This window comes from Cariama cristata, unplaced genomic scaffold (genome assembly GCF_000690535.1).
Source record: "Cariama cristata isolate BGI_N322 unplaced genomic scaffold, ASM69053v1 scaffold3257, whole genome shotgun sequence".
In the NCBI taxonomy this organism is placed as follows: Eukaryota; Metazoa; Chordata; class Aves; order Cariamiformes; family Cariamidae; genus Cariama; species Cariama cristata.
Window position 1 is genome coordinate 88224 of NW_009625906.1, and position 16192 is coordinate 104415.

The following is a 16192-nucleotide window of genomic DNA, read 5'->3' on the forward strand; positions in this document are numbered from 1 at the left end:
CAAAAACCTGCAGAGCAAGATAAAACTGTAGGCTAAAAACACCACCCACTGAGCCATACACAGGGCCGAAGCCAATGCCAAACGATGCACTGAAAAAAAGCAACTTTTTAATTAACATTGGATCAAGCCCTAAAGATTTTTCCACTGATGTTCCATTTTCAATCCAGGCATCTCTGTTCTGTATTAATTCATCCAGTTTAGGCACCACTAATAGCACTTTATTTCTGCCTCACAGACTCCATGGGTGCAGAGAAACCTCAGACAGCTTGCGGGTCAGGATCAGCAGAGAGACCAGTAAGGATGACATCGTGTTGGGAGTACATTACAGAACCACCGGATAAGGATGGGGAATCTGATGAAGTCTTCTCCATAACTCAGTGAAGTCTCTGAACCACAAACTCTGGTTCTTATGAGAGACCAGAACCTCCCTGACATCCACTGAAAGGGCATCGCAACAGGGTACAAGCAAACCAGGTAATTCTTGGAGGATATCAGGGACAACTTCTTGATATACATACTGGATGGGCCAACAATGGTGGCACACAGCTGTTCTCACACAACGAAGAACTGGTTGGAGATGTGACAATCAAAGGCAGCTTGATCAAAGGCTGTAGCAACCATCAACCAGTACAGTTCAAAACCCTGAGTGGAGTGAAGAAGGCAAGCAACAGAGCACAGACCTGGAGCTTCAGGAGAACAGACCTCAGCCTATTGAAGGAGCTGGTAGTGGGAAGCAACTCCGAAGAGCAAAGGAGCTCAGGGAAGCTGGCAGGTCTACTCAAAAATACAAGTATCAGGAGCTCAGCTTGGCTAAGCAGATTGTCAGAGCTGCAATGCAAGAAGGACAGCATACAGAGCGGTGCAAACAGGGACAGGCTGTATAGGAGGAGTTTAGAAACATTGTCCAGGAGTGTAGGGATGGTGTCAAGAAAGCCAAAGCTCACCTCGAATTGACACTGGCAACGAATGTTGAGGGCAACAGGAAGAGCTTCTGCTACTACATTAGTCATGAAAGCCTGAACAAGAAAATGTGAGCCTGTTGCTGAATGAAGTGGGCAATTTACTAACAGTATCTGAAGACAGAAGTCCCAATTTAAAAAGAATCCATCATCGGAAAACCCATACCACCACCTCTCAGTCTGAAGCATCAAATACAGTCACATGTAATGTTAATTAGAGAAAGGCACGGTCAATATACTATTCAAACAATTTTACAACTCCACAGACAATAAGTTGAAAATATGTATAAACTAATTTTACTGGACTACAGGGAAAGTACAAATGGAGGACCTGAAGGAAAACATGTAATGAGAAAGAGAGAACGAGAAACAGAAGAGAAAAAGAAAAGTTTACAACAAATTCAGAAAAGAACCCCGAACTTACAAAACATTCCAACTGAAGCTTTAAAACATACATGTTCATGTGTGCACACACATACACACAGTCTTGCAGGGAGTATTTACGTTTGGCAATAAGTATTTAAAAAATGTCTTTCCTGCACTATCTGCAACTCTGTCCTTTATCCGAGCGATAAAGTAGCTATTTGCTTTCAGCGCATCGCTGCCTACAGCTTAACCTGAAGAGGCTTGGCTTCACTTTTTTGTCCATTTCTGCAGAAGGCACTGTCAGTTGGTTTTGCATTTGTGTGTTCTGAGAATATTCAGGTTCTGAAGTGAACAGCAAATTCAAAGTGAATACAGCTGAGTCTGAACAGTGCTGAATACTCATTTTCCCTAGTCAACTGCACTGGGAATTTGGACTATATCCTAACTGATGTCAAGTACCAAATTCGTAAAGAAGCTTCTGCTCACATTGTGTTAGAATGGGGGAAAAGCATTCTTTTTCTTCTTAAGATATTTGCCATAGATTTGTTGATATTGTTCTCCTGCTTTGAGCAGAGACACAACTTCAAGAACAGGAAAGTAATCTCTGTAGGACAAAAAATGGTTTCAAATGTGTTTTGAAAGCAATGATGTGCTAAAAGCAGCGTTTCCCTTTTCCTTTCTCCTCTCCATACTCTTTTTCATTGTTGTTGTTAAATTGCTGAAGGAGGTGGCTGTAGTTAGATAATGGAGCTGACTAGTTGCTTCAGATGATGCTTTACTTTCCTTACAATTACTTGACACAAAAATTATACTTCAAGCTGCAAAACTTATTTCATAAACATTACAGTGCATTTATGGACCGATAAGAAAAAAGTCAACTGAATTGATTAAAACAAAAACCTCTTTTTATGCCAGAGATTTACTATCTGTGTACTTTTTTATTTAATGAAGTTAATTGTTCTTTCAGAGACAATAAAATAAAAAAAAAAGACAAAAAATGTCCACAGAACCCTTTTAAAGAATAACCAAAGCAGGAGTTTAAGTACTCCCTTACACAAAAAGCATTTAAATTACACAGATTATACAAGATTAGGCCATGTAACGCAGAGAGCTCTTAGTCTTCCTATGGCACGCAAAACATGAGTTACATAGCTGAACCAAAAACCTCCTTCCAGCCGATTCATACTTACAAAATCAAGATGCACAGATACTTCTAACCAACACATGCCTTAACTCTAATAAAAATCCCTTCCCCCAAAAATTTTTTTTAACTTATCCTTATTTCACTACCTCCAGCTATTGAAAGGAGGAGTGGAGTTTCAAAGTTTCCACAAACAAATCTAAAAATCTTTTCTAATTAGGTAGCGGATAATTTATGGTGAGATCTTACATTGCCAAATATTTTACACATTTATATTACCTTGGCAAAGGAAAAGAGGTTCCGACATTCAAAAGGCATCTCCTACAGCAAATGTACTCAGGGATACAGACTTCTTTAAAGCCTTGTTTTACCTAACCTTGCCTCAAACAACGCCAGGGACCAAGGTTAGAAACCTATTTTTCTACATAACAGTAAATACTGCAAGCTGCTGTGATAGTCAAGGTCAAAGAAAATGTCAATGGGGCCAAAGCAGAGGACTTTATTCCTATACAGATGATCTTTTCTGCATTCCTAAGAGATGCAGAGACAGGTCAAGCAGGTTATAAGGCCAGCCTGGTCCACAGTCTCAAAGCACCTTCACGTCGAGTTCATTTGACTAAGTGGTTCCCAACCAGGGAGGGGAGAGCCTGACAGAGGTAAAAGCAAACAAGCTGTACCAGCTCTGCCAGCACGGCACAACCCGTCCCCTTGGGCATCCCTGGGCCACGCTGCCCAGGAGCACCCGGCAAAGGCACAAAGTGCTCCGAGACTGAGACAGTAAGTCCAGACCGACCTCCCGGTCTCAGCTTCAGCACCACCCCACCACAGACCCCCAAAGCCAAGAGGAGCGAGACGCAGCCCCAGGAGAGCTGCCTGCGCCCAAAGGATAGCAGGGAGGTGGAAAAGAACATAAATACCACGAGACAGAGCCTTGCTCAAGAGAAATGACAAACACAAAAGGTTACAAAAACTTGTTCTTTAACCTGTAAGGCTTTTAAAACCTTGCCCACCCTATGAAACTGAGGACACTACATATTCATACCCTCTAGCACTTTGTAACACACATTGCATCAATAGGCAAAAGGTCTGAGAATAATTTGTGCACACTAAATTGTTCGAATGAGCTTTCAGTAACTCATTCAACATTACAGTCTGAATTATTTCAGCCTGTACCCATAAATGCAAGTACGAACACAAAGGCCAACCAATGCTCCCACTGGTGTCCCACAGCATACTGGCAGCGTTTCAAGGTCTCCCCCAAGGAGCAGCCTCCAGCAGCTTCACTGACAACGAGCACACAGGGGCACAGGACATGGCAACTAAAACAGTTACGTGTCCCAGACCCGACATTCACGCAGGGCAAAACTTCAGCAACTCAGGGCACTCCTAAGCAAGGCTACGGAGAGAAATGCTGCTGGTTTGTGGCTCTACTGCTCCCATTTAAATCACCTGTAACAGCCTAGTCTAATTATTTTTCCCCACAGGAAAAAGGCTCCAATACAGAAAAATCCAATGAAGTTTAGAATTAAGATCATTATTTACAGAGAAGACAGCTAGACTTAGTAATTTATCCTTGGAAGAGGGGAAGTTCTCGGTGCTGGGAGTGGGGAGAAAAGCTGGGAATGACCAGGAGCTGGCAGAAGAGCCTCCTAGGACCTAACTCAAGTTCATGTGAAACCTTTAGTAGTAGTCATCTTTGTCTGCAGGCTGTGCTTTAGGAGAAAAAAAAAAATTATCTTATAAAAAGACATTGTTAAACTATCCTCTCCTGGGTTAAGAAGAATTTCAGAGGGCTACTGTTACAAATACTTCATTGGTTTCCAGGACATTTTTACTACTATATTTAATTTACTTATATGGAACTGTCTCAGTAAGAGAACAGCCAGAATACATTAAAAACGCTGACTGTTTTTCAGAGGAAAACTGAACTTGTTTTTCATTTCATAGAATCATAGAATGGTTTGGTTGGAAGGGGCCTTAAAGTCCACCCAGTTCCAACCCCCGGTCATGGACAGGGACACCTCCCACCAGACCAGGTTGCTCACAGCCCCATCCAACCTGGCCTTGAACACTCCCAGGGATGGGGCATCCACAGCTTCTCTGGGCAACCTCTGCCACTGCCTCACCACCCTCACCGGGAAGAATTTCTTCCTTATACCTCACCTAAATCTTCCCTCTTCCAGTTTAAAGTTCAATAAGGAGCTCCTTGTTCATCCATGCAGGCATCCTGCTGCCCTTGCTTGCTTTCCTACTTGTTGGGATGGAGAATGCTCTTGGGCTTGGACAAGGTGATCCTTGAATATCAATATGCTCTCCTAGATCCCTCTTCTCTCCAGGGCCGTATCTCACAGGATTCTCTCAAGCAGATACCTGAAGAGGCTAAAGTCTGCTATCCTAAAGTCCAGGGTTGTGATCCTGCTTTTTGACATGCTCCTTCCCCTTAGGATCCTAAAATTCACCATCTCAGCCAAATAAGCCAATAACAATAACCATATTGTAGCTCCCCAAGTTGTTCAAGACTGCAATTTTTCTGAGGATTTCCAGATTAACCTCCACTACTCCACTACCATTCAGCCTTCGGTTTCAGCAATTCCTCTTGTGAAAAAGCAACAGATAACTACAGATTTTGGAAGTGACTTAGCCACTAAAGTAAGTTCCAAAGGAGATAGCTGCGAACCGTTTGCAGTCCAGCAGCATAAGCCTAAAATCTACTGCTCAAATCAGTCACCAAATTAATTTCTTTCTCCGAATAAAAAAAAAGAAATCCAAGCAAAGACATTTTGCTGCTTTCTCCTGCTCTCTTTGTATTAATGCAATGAGACTGTACTTTTCTTACACCAATAGCAAACCTTACATATCGTAAGCAATTGCACTGAAGTTCTTCCACGCTCAGGGACAGGCTATATATTCAGATATTTTGAAAGTAGCCAGTGAATGGCACTGATTAAGAAAATGCTTTTATTTTTCTTTTCTCTGAACTAGTTTTTCCCCAAATCCACAATTAGAAGTTTATAATACTCTCTTCACAGTGGAAAGCAAAGTACTTGAAGTAACCAGCATAATCCTCTCACAGGAAGTAGAGCCTTTGGGACAAGAAATCTCAGACAAAGCTGTATTACCCTGGTGCTTCACTGATAAACAAATACAAAACTCCATTACCATTAGCTGTTTGCAGACTTTTAAAGTTACAGCTAGTGGTTTTCAACAGATGGTGGCCAAGATACTCCACAGGAAAAAAATAGCCCTAAGAAATAATACCCCTCCAGCCTCTTTCTTCTGTCTCCACCTGTCATTCTAAGAAATCTACTTAGATAAGGTAAGGAGCAAAAAGACACAAAGGTAGCAGAATTGAATAAGAGTCTTCCTTTCCCCCAGAAAGTACTTAAGTTACCCTTTCAGCATAACAAAGAAAAACCTTCTGCAAAATATGCTTTGGATTGTTTATAAATCCAGCTTATCATCCTTGTCTATCTCCACACCTGATTACATTCAACTCTTTAGTTTCCTTCTTCCAAACCAAAGGATACAGGAAAGTTCCTCCTGCATCAAGAAATCTAGCTCCTTGCCGAAATACCCAGTAGCGTAACCACACGTTCTTCTGTTGCGCAGGCTTCCAATGTATCTTTAAACTACCTTGCAATGAATATGCTCTGATGTCCCACCTCTGAATGGAAAGGAGGAGAGTTTTCTTAAGGTCTTAACGTCTAAAAATGTATTTTATTCCTCTTCCATCTTGTACAATGCAAACTATATTAACAAATTCCTAGAGCCACTTTGTCTATAAATAGTTCTAGGAATTCAGGAATTTTTTTTGCCAACATTACAGTAAGAAGTAGAAATCTCACCCTGACGTTGAAGCAATAAGGAAAACATTTCATCCCTCACTGGTTCCAAACTAAGCTAATACAAGTCTTGAGCTGAAAGAGGTGTCATATAATTAACTAAATAATTATGTAAAAACGAAAACTCTATTATTTCATAACTCATCCATATTTTACAGCTCTACTCTTAAAAAATGCTGTTGCTTAAGCAACAATAATCTGCCTCATAACAAGACCATAGAAATAGTTAGCATTTCAGTTATCTTCAGAATAGACTCAAGTTACAGCGAAGAAATTAGCTTCCTCCTCCCTCTAATTCTTTAACATCTAAGAATTCCCTCTAGTACTTCCATATTCAATAAATCAGAATTGGCTGAAATATGGATTTCTTCAGCAGGTATCACCCTACAGTTGAAAGAAAGTAATCATCACTTGCCCCAGGGACCAGTGCCTATATGATGTTTTCATTGACGTAAGCCTTCTTCCAAGAAAAGCTCATATTAATAGTGGTAAAAGACGCTTTATGTTTTTCAAAGTCCTAAGCAGAGACAGACCAACTTGATCTGTAACATCAGGAGAGAGAGTGAGAGGAGTCATCTGCCTTTTCTCTGAGGGAAAGTTAGCCAGTAGATCCTGTTCTGAGTGTCTAGGCAGTACTAAACACAAAATGGTCTTGGACTGCAAAACTGAATGCCTTTTAGTTCAGCAATGTATTTCTTCAGCACATTGTAAAGTGTCTTCAGGTTACAGAATTATTAAAATATTCTGAACACACACAGAACTACATACACCGCTGCTTCTTTCACCCGCCCAGCTTCCACAGAACATGGGTGCGGTTTGGGAAGTTTTTGGTGTTGGGGGTGGTGGTTGTAGGGCAGATTTTAAGTGTCAAAAGAACTACTCATGACATTTTAAGGTGGCCTCTTTCCAGGCTGATAATCTTTATTTAATCAGTAAACATTACCTTCTTTGTTACCTACCTAAGCCTTTAAATACAACATTAACTATTAATGCATTAACTATGTTTGCTTATCTTTATGGAAAATGATTGATTCTGCTTGTTTCTGTATGACAAAAAGTTCGTATTTCTTTTTCAACTATTTCACTTTTACCTTTTTCACATTTCTAGTATTTGACCAACCTGAAATTTCACTGAGGCAAACAGTGATTTGCTACGTTATCTCAGGTTATACAGTTTTGTAATAAAGTCTGAAGAAAAGCAGAATGTCATTTGAGGAAGAATTACAGGAAGAACCATTGAGAGGATTCAAGCAACTTACACAGTAGTTGTGAAATTTCCCAGGCTGTACGGAGTTTTGCACCAAGCTTCATCAATAAAATAAAAGTTAAAACTGAAATGGTGACACATCAGAGGAAAAAAAATAATTTGACACCCTCTCCTTCCTCATGATGTTGTGCCCAGGTGTGACAGAACCATACCACAGTGCTATCACGACAACAGGAAAGTCTCCTTTGGACTATTCTACTCATCATCTCCATAGCAGTACAATTTAAAAGAACAATAATCAAAGAAAAAAAACAAACAAAAAACCCTCAATGCTGTCAAAACCGACTTCATAGTAACAAGAATATAATCTAGTACTGATGCTAAAAAAGCATTTCTTATTTTCTCCAAAGGCAGAAATATTAGCAAAAAGGTCACTGGGTAGATTCTGTGTAAAGTAACTGACAGCAATGCAGCCACCTCTCAAATCCACAAGTGACCTTGACCTTACAGTGACAAGCACTTTAAAAGGATAGTAGTTTTATCTGCTAGGTCTCTTCATACAGAATCACTGTGGGCAGTACACTAAACACAAAACGGTTGTTTGTTCAGTTCATGAACATCATGAGTTTGTAATGCCTCACATTGCATTGCACACCCGAATGCTCTACTTCAATGCAATACTACTAGATTATAAAAAGCTTTAGGCACAATCCTAACACACATTTCAACAGCCCTCAGCGTAGTGACAGCATTAAAACAAGGTAAATATTTCATCAAGTAAGCGCACTCCTTCTGCAATGCAAGAAATTCTTGCGTTACAGGATTTTACTCACTATCCACCACTTTGACAGTAACACACGTTTTCAGTCACAAAATAAACATTTAAAGATCAAATTCTACCTTCATATACAAACACCTAATTCCCACCAACTTTGAAGGAATGATGGGCACTACTGTGCTCAAAAGTGTGCAATTTCTGAATCTGTTTTTTCTCCTAAGACATGTGTAATAAAAATACAATTAAAGCTGTTTCTTATTTTGCTATGAAATTTCTCTGTACTTATCAAAACAAACAAGGAATGAGGAGAACAAACTGCTCTCAGGTACTGAGGAAGAGTAAGCCATCGTTAGCCTGACATAAAATACATTATTAGCAAGTGGACTTGTATTATTTAGAAAGCATTTTAAGAAAAGCTCATGTTTGAATAACTTCCATGCTTGCATACTTTAAAGAAAACATTTAGATAATCTTTATGTTACTTAATTCAGAGAAAATAAAATATTGAATAATAATGTCAGTAAAAATACTTTCATTTATGTACACTTACTGCAATCTCTCTACAGGCCGACATGGATATCCCTGTACCTTCAATTTGCTTCAGTGCATATTCTTTTTCATCTTTTCTGTACATAAAAAAAAAAAAAAAAAGAAAAAACAGAGAGAGGAATATTTTTAGGTCTGACTTATATTATACCAATCAATACAAGTATAATGATTTATTTTCATTTGGTCTGGATTAAGAAGCTGAAAAGGTAATCTGGTTTTATGCATAAAATTACACTTAGATAATAAAAGCAACTTTCTTTTCAATACAGAGTTCAATAATTCCAAACAAAAAGTCCCACATAAAGAAACATTGTTATCCTGTATCTACTTCTCTCTGAAACCATACAGGCAACTGCAAGTATGTCTACAGAGACTTTTGGAGGACACTTTTGCTGAAATTCCAGGGTACTGTCTACTACCATGAAAAAGCCACGCAGTCATATCCCATGCCTGGAAAACTCTTCTAGAAATACCTAGGAACTGCAAATTCTTACTTGATTTTTACGAGCCACTGTCAATCCACTTTCACTTCTGACATACTATTATTTTAAACTAATTATACTTGTAAGTGCTGGCTACCGACAGAGCCCTACGTGGTCTACGAAACTATGTGCTCTGAAGTACAAAGCTGGAGAACATGAAAGTGTTCAGTCCAAACACAGTACTATCCTTTTAAATAGTCACAGTTTGACGTGATCTAGAGGGAAGAGCAACAGAACAAGAAAACGAAGTAGTATGTTGAAGCTCTCGCGATACAACATAACCCGCTTACTGCCTTCGCAAGGCTTTGCAGGATCCAGCTACCATCCATAGATGTCGGTAAGCACCGATACCCATAGCGCTGGTGCACTTCTGCAGACTCACCAGTTACAATTCAACAGCCCACAGGCCCCCATCCAAACTCCCTCTGGCATTTCTGGTAGACTTCAGTTTCCCCTTCTTCCAGTCCCAAACCACTGCGTTTTGCTATGCTGAAAAATTAACTTGAGGTCATTTCAGCCTCTCTGGCTTTTAACCCCAGGCCTGTGTCCTGTCCAACCCCAGCCTCTTTCCTACCCTCCTCCAGATCTCCCATCGCTGAAATTCATGGGATAAGAAGTGGCCGAGTGGAGGAACATGGGGAGAGCATGAGATTGACCAGAAATTATAACTGCCTGCACATACTAGTAACTACAGGTCACCATTACTCTCAGTAATTTTCAGTAGCAGCTAAACCCACGATGCACACCTACAGTTAACATTGTGCTTGGCTGCCATTTTGCACTACCTTTTTTGAAGCAAAAACATGACAAGGAAAATTCCAGATGTAATTCTGACTACATATGAAAACTCAGTGCGCTGCAAGTTTTGTAAAAAGTAAACCCAGCTTTGAAGTAGGAGTCGCTCAGCAGCTGTTCCAACTGGGAAACCCGAGTTCTGGCGCTGCACCTTAGCTCAGAAATAGTTGTTATTCCTCTCTCAAACAAGCCCTTACTCGAAGTCTCCAGAAATCTTTGAAAAGGTATTCCCTCCAAATTAAAAAACAGAGAAATTCAGTTGTAACGGGATTACAATCTGCTTTATTTCAAGCAGGGTGTTTCAGCATGTTTGGGATTTGGTGCAATGCTGAGCTGTAAGGATGCTATGTGTCAGGCTACAGGCTCGAAGGGCCTCTTTCTCCAGCCCGGTTTGGATTAACAGAAGATCCTTCTGTAGCTGAAACTAAAGGAATGGGTTACTTTGAGGTGACCTAAACGATTTTGGAACTGGCAAAGAGAGAAACACATTCTCATTCTGCACAGATTTCCCGAGGAGAAATGGGAAGGACAGCAACTTACAACATGCCTTGCAACTACCCCCAAAACATTCACCCATTCAGATATTTAGATGCAAATCTTGACCAACACGTATGACAAACGAGCATAACAAGATTGGACCCTTCTCTTCTAAAACAAACTTTTACTCTTCTATGCTAATTAAAATGAAATAGCCTCATATCACAGTATTTTAAACATACAATTTCTGAACCTGTACTGGGGGGGAACACCCAAAACTTTTCAAGGGCAAAAGAAAGCCCTCAAAAGTAGTTATCTCTACCAAAATTAGGCCAAACACTGCCTTAACAGCTTGTAAGAGCTGTTCACCAAGTACACTTTCAGGAGTAACTTCAGAAGTGGACACGTCTGCTTCCTAAGCAGGATTCACCAGGATCTACTGACACAGTAACTGTGATTCCTTCTTTGCTCCCCATGGAGCAGACCTTTATTTTCATGAATTAGTCACAATAACTTGGCTCAAGATGCAGATGCAGCACCAAGAAATGTGTAACTTTACAGGTAATAAGCTCATATCTTATCTCACAGAAATTGCTTTTGATTTCATTAATTTGCCCAGATTTTAAAGAGTATATAATAAATGCCCATCCCCTCTCCTACATGGTTTTATCTACGCAGAAGACTTACATAAACCTCAAAGTATTAACTCCGTAACTCGGATCGCTTACTGAGACTGTGAAGACAAAACTATATTGTCTGCAGAACCAAAACCGGCTCCACACATTTAAAAATCAGTCATGGCTTTTAAACTACAGCCATGTTTAAACTATGCGGTACAGAACAATCCCATGCACGCATATCAGCTTGAATCCCAAAACAAGGTAGTCACTACAGCACCGCAGCATAACCTTCTTTTGGGCACATCGTCCCACTGACACAGCTACCCTGGAACCAGTCCTACAGACACAAGCGCTGCATCCAGTCACTGAGACCTTCACAGACTGAAGGTCAGGGCAGAGACCGGCCGTGCCACTTGGCACACGCTGCCTTCAACAGCTCTGCTTAACACCACCACCAGTCTGCCACCACTCAACAGCCAGCTGCTCTGCGTAGGATTTTAGGATACAAATGAGAAATTATGAAAGATGTTAAATAAAAATAAACAACCCAACAACTTAAGGTATTACAGCTTGTGGGAAAAGGCGGCAGTCTTACTGAGTTGCAAACAAGGTACTTCTAGGACACTTAGTTTTGTGAACATTGAGCAAAAACTGGGATAATGAAATACTTACCTAAAATAAATGGGTATCAAGGATAAAGAACGCCAAAGATACCATAATTCTAGTTTTCACAAAATGTTTTTTTACCAACAGCTTCGGAATCGTAAACATAGGCCCTTTAATACATAAATACCATTTACTTGCTTTGGCAGAAATGCCAGTCTATATCAATACTTTTCCAAAGTTAACTGTTCTTATTATGCAAACATAATAGCTGTTTAAAGCACTTTCCAAGAGATCTCCACCAAGTGGTATTTTAACTAACAGTATTTCCCATTTAATAGTAATCTCAAGATAATTTGAGAAAGAAAGAAAATATATTTAAAACCCCAATACCGAGTCAGTGAATGCAATCTGATGAAATACACAATTCTGGTTACTCAATAAAATGGTATTAACTGGCTAAAGGAAAAAAAAAAATAGGCACTTTATTAGTTATTTCCCCACTTGTAAGAATTCATTAATGTCAAATGGTATGTGTGATAGGTAAGTAAACTGTTCAACTCCCTAAAGACCTATGCTCTTACAAAACACTTGAGGCAGGGGGAAGTATTTCTACTTCGTGTTGAATATACAGAAAAGCTCTAGGGAACTCTCAATACATTTCAAGAACTTGTACAGAATTATACAGCAGGAAAGTTTTCATAAATCCTTTTCTGACAGATCCTATATGAGTACATTTTTCACTAGAGAGCAGAGAAAGCATGATTAAGTTGAAAATCCAAACCCAAACAACAACAAACTACACAGCTCTGGTATGAGGCAAAAGGCACCCATGCTAGGGACAGCCAAGCAGAAGCGAGGTCTTTCTCCATAACCATTCCCGCCTGGTCCACAGCAATACCGGCTGGGGAGCAGGCCAACTAACTTGAAGGTCCTGCTACGTGGGGGCTTGTCTGAAGGCAGGGAGCAAGTGGCACAGACCAAGGTTTAATCGAGCAGGTTCTACCAAACAGCCACCCCAGGCTAACGGTGGCAATGTGCTCACTGAATCCCAGTGAAAAACACAGCAAAACAGAACTGAAAGGGAACTCTATTCCTTAAGAGGCTGTGACTTACCAATTTTTAATAAAGCTTTTCCAAATCAATTCAGAATTTGCCTGATAAAATGAGTACCATGTCATACGACCACCAGGCTTCTCCACGCTTCAAGTTCCCTTATCCAAAACTAGGGGTAAAGATTAAAATCAATGTTGTTTCTAGTTCCAGAAGCATTAAAATTCATGCTATTTTAAGAGGGATTAACTTTTTACAAAAATGAAACTGTTGATATGAGATACCCCCATCCTGAAAACTTCCTGACTCTGTATTTCAGATTGCCATAGGCAGCACTGAAATGCAAGGCTCCTCACGCCTACCAGCAATAATTGAGAGCATCCCTCTGCTATAAAAGTCTGTACCAGCGTAAGGCTGTAACTTGGTCTCCGAGATGAAGCTTTTCTCCCTCACCAATTAATATCCCATTCTGCAATCCTTAAGGTTAATGTTAACATTTTAACTTGTACAGTGCAGAGGAAAATTCTGTCCTCTTGCCCTGAAAAAAATTTTACTCAGCTGGCTTGTGCCCAACTGCTGTATTCAATGCAGAAAATGCAAATATGATTACTACTTCTTCTGGGTAACGCTTTCAGTTTTGTTTTCCAAATGCTTTGAAAAGAATAAAGTACCAAACTCACTTTAGAAGGGTGCAATTCAGAAGACTTAGATTGAAATATTTCAAAGGAGTTAAACTGTCTTAACTATTGCAATTGTACTTCAGAGTGCTCTCATCATACGAGAAACTACTTAACAAACAAGTCAGTAGAAAACTAGAAACAATTTGCCCAAGACCGTAAGAAAAACAAGAAGATTTGAAAATAGTGCATGGTTCAAATGATTGTTTTATCCCTGTTATTCAAATTTTCAAATTTTTAATGATAGTCCCTCTTGAATTCACAGATAATTTAACATACATCTCAACTTCAGAATTAATTATCCACACCAAGGAACCGGCTTGAAAAGACTGCGATCACACTGAAGCTACAACTATGACTATCACATCAGTTAATACAGATATTAACATTACAGTATATACCAATAACAACTTTCTTCAATTAAGTGCACAAGATCATAAATAAAAATAAATAACAATTAAAGTGCACATTTTCTCAAACAAATGAAGTGGACCACAAAAACATTGCAAGACCTAGCCAGAAAAACCTCATAAAAAACCAATTCACCCTTGTAAGCAACACCAATGGACTTCAAACATTTGTGACTTTGTAGGACAAAGCCTGGGAATACTACAGAGTTCAGCGTCCTTCAAACACAGTACTGCCTGAACACAACATTCATACAGACACCTGGTTACGCTCTAATCACTTGGTTTAACTTTATGCCACACAGCATAAAGTTGGTGATCTCCTGCTGAGTGATTAACAAGAGTTACAAAGGTCTCGCCCCCCCACCCCCAAGATAATGCAAAACCATGACACTGAAGTGCACCCAGCAGTTAACCGAAAAACCCTCCATGGTATCTGGAACACGCAGCAAAGCCGCTCAATCGATCGCATTCAGCCCTGGTTACCTTACACAAGCTGCTCACAGATTTAACTCTATACATAGCACATGGCCATAGCCCTTTACAAAGGTAACAGCACCAGTAAAAGTGTCTATGATCGACTGGAAAAAGGGACCTAATCCTTCCCCAAAAGTGATGAGTTCTTACACTGTAGTATTTTTTATGCATATAGAAATAATCACTAACCAAATGAATTACATGTTCTTCAACAGACTAGGAAAGTAATTTTCTTTTATCATTAACCTCAAACCATACTAAGCCTTACCCAGTCAGCAGCTCAGCCAGCTCCTTTTCATCCACGCAGCAACTAGCCACAAATGACAGAAGCTGGGGATCTACAAGTTGATCTTCATTTATTTCTAGAGAACGGTACACATGCTGAACTTCAATGCATACGTATTCGTTCATTTTGAGAGCTACATAAGAAACTCAAAATGTGAAATAGTAAGGATAGTAAGCAGAAATTTAAAAGAAATCTGTGACCACATCAGTCCTTTAAAAGGTTTGTCTTCCTTCACCTTCAAAGGCAGCTGTCTGCTGCTCTGCTAAAAAACTCCTCAGCAGCTACAGGTCGTTCCTACAGCCCAGCCCCGGACGAGTTCAATACAACATGGATACCCGAGTCACATTTGGCTGGTTTTGGCCATGAAAAGAACTGATGAAACCAGCAGACTTTTACCTCATTCCACTACAGTGAAAAGTTTACCATTTCAGTAATGTCTGTGAACTGTGTAGCTGGCCCGTCTGCTGAAGCATCCCTCAGAGGTTTGGTGGGAACCTTCTCGGTGTTGCCAACAGAAGAACAGATGTGTCTGGGGCACAGAAAAGGACTTCTCTAACAGAACGCGCAGACATGTATGTCACCTTATCTGCTCGAACCTGGGCCTGCACCTTCCTCTTAGCAGCAGGGTGGGAAGCCAGCCTCCCCAGCAGGCAACATCTATACAATCTTTAGAAGTTGAGCTTGCATCTTGTCTGGAACAAGATCTAAAGTAAACTTGGGGAGTGGGAGCAAGGCAACAAACCTACACCAAACAGGACAGACTTCACTATGCAATGTAAAAAGAGCTAGAGTGAAGAGAGAATCACCAAGGCTAATCCACGTACACACAAGGAAAATGCTTTTTGGAACGGAAACAATACGCTACATTTTAACACTGCGTTTCTGAATCTTTTGTCTCACAATGTCCTTATTTCAGTTTTCAAAAAGGGGCCTGAACGCTACACAGCCACACCATACCCACCAAACCCTGCCAGGTCTCCCTCCAAACGCCCTAGGCGACACCAGCTACCTCACCACGGACCCGCAGCAACTCCCGAAGGCACCACCTCTCTGTACCTTCTCCTGCCTCCAACACTTGAAGCCCACACATGAAGCCCTTCTGGAACCTATGAACACAGCAGAAATAAAAGGCAGAAGTTTCTGTCATCTTACATGGTACTCTTCTCAAAATGCAACAATCCCATATCCCTGAACACTAAGCATAGTTTCCTACTCCATTTTACAGTGATTTATAGACTTACCCATGTCAGGTACTTGCACAAATGCATGCCCAAAAGGCAGCTAACTCAGGACTCACAACAGAATCTGTGCATTTTCAAAACAATTTTTTTTTTTGGTTGGTTAGTTGGTTTGGAAAAAAAAAACACCACACTTCCAACAAAAAAGGATAACTTTTTTGTTCGGTGAAATTATCATTCTAAAATTAAGTCTACTTAAATTGGCAGAGACATTCAAATACAGAGCAACTGACTA

At 40.2% G+C, this 16192-nt stretch overlaps 1 protein-coding gene across 1 annotated transcript in view; it reads right to left on the reverse strand.

The window, feature by feature from the left end:
* The window catches only part of LOC104164449 (cyclin-dependent kinase 19-like), a gene marked incomplete at its 3' end in the record, with an annotated part of 102995 nt that extends 87031 nt beyond the window's left edge, over positions 1–15964 (reverse strand). The window contains exons 1-3 of the mRNA XM_009703776.1: positions 15961–15964; positions 14702–14852; positions 8844–8919 (exon numbers count right to left, since the gene is read on the reverse strand). Of these exons, the coding sequence (XP_009702078.1) occupies positions 8844–8919; positions 14702–14852; positions 15961–15964 (231 nt within the window). The remainder of the gene's footprint in view (positions 1–8843; positions 8920–14701; positions 14853–15960) is intronic.
* Between the last annotated feature and the right edge of the window lie 228 nt (positions 15965–16192).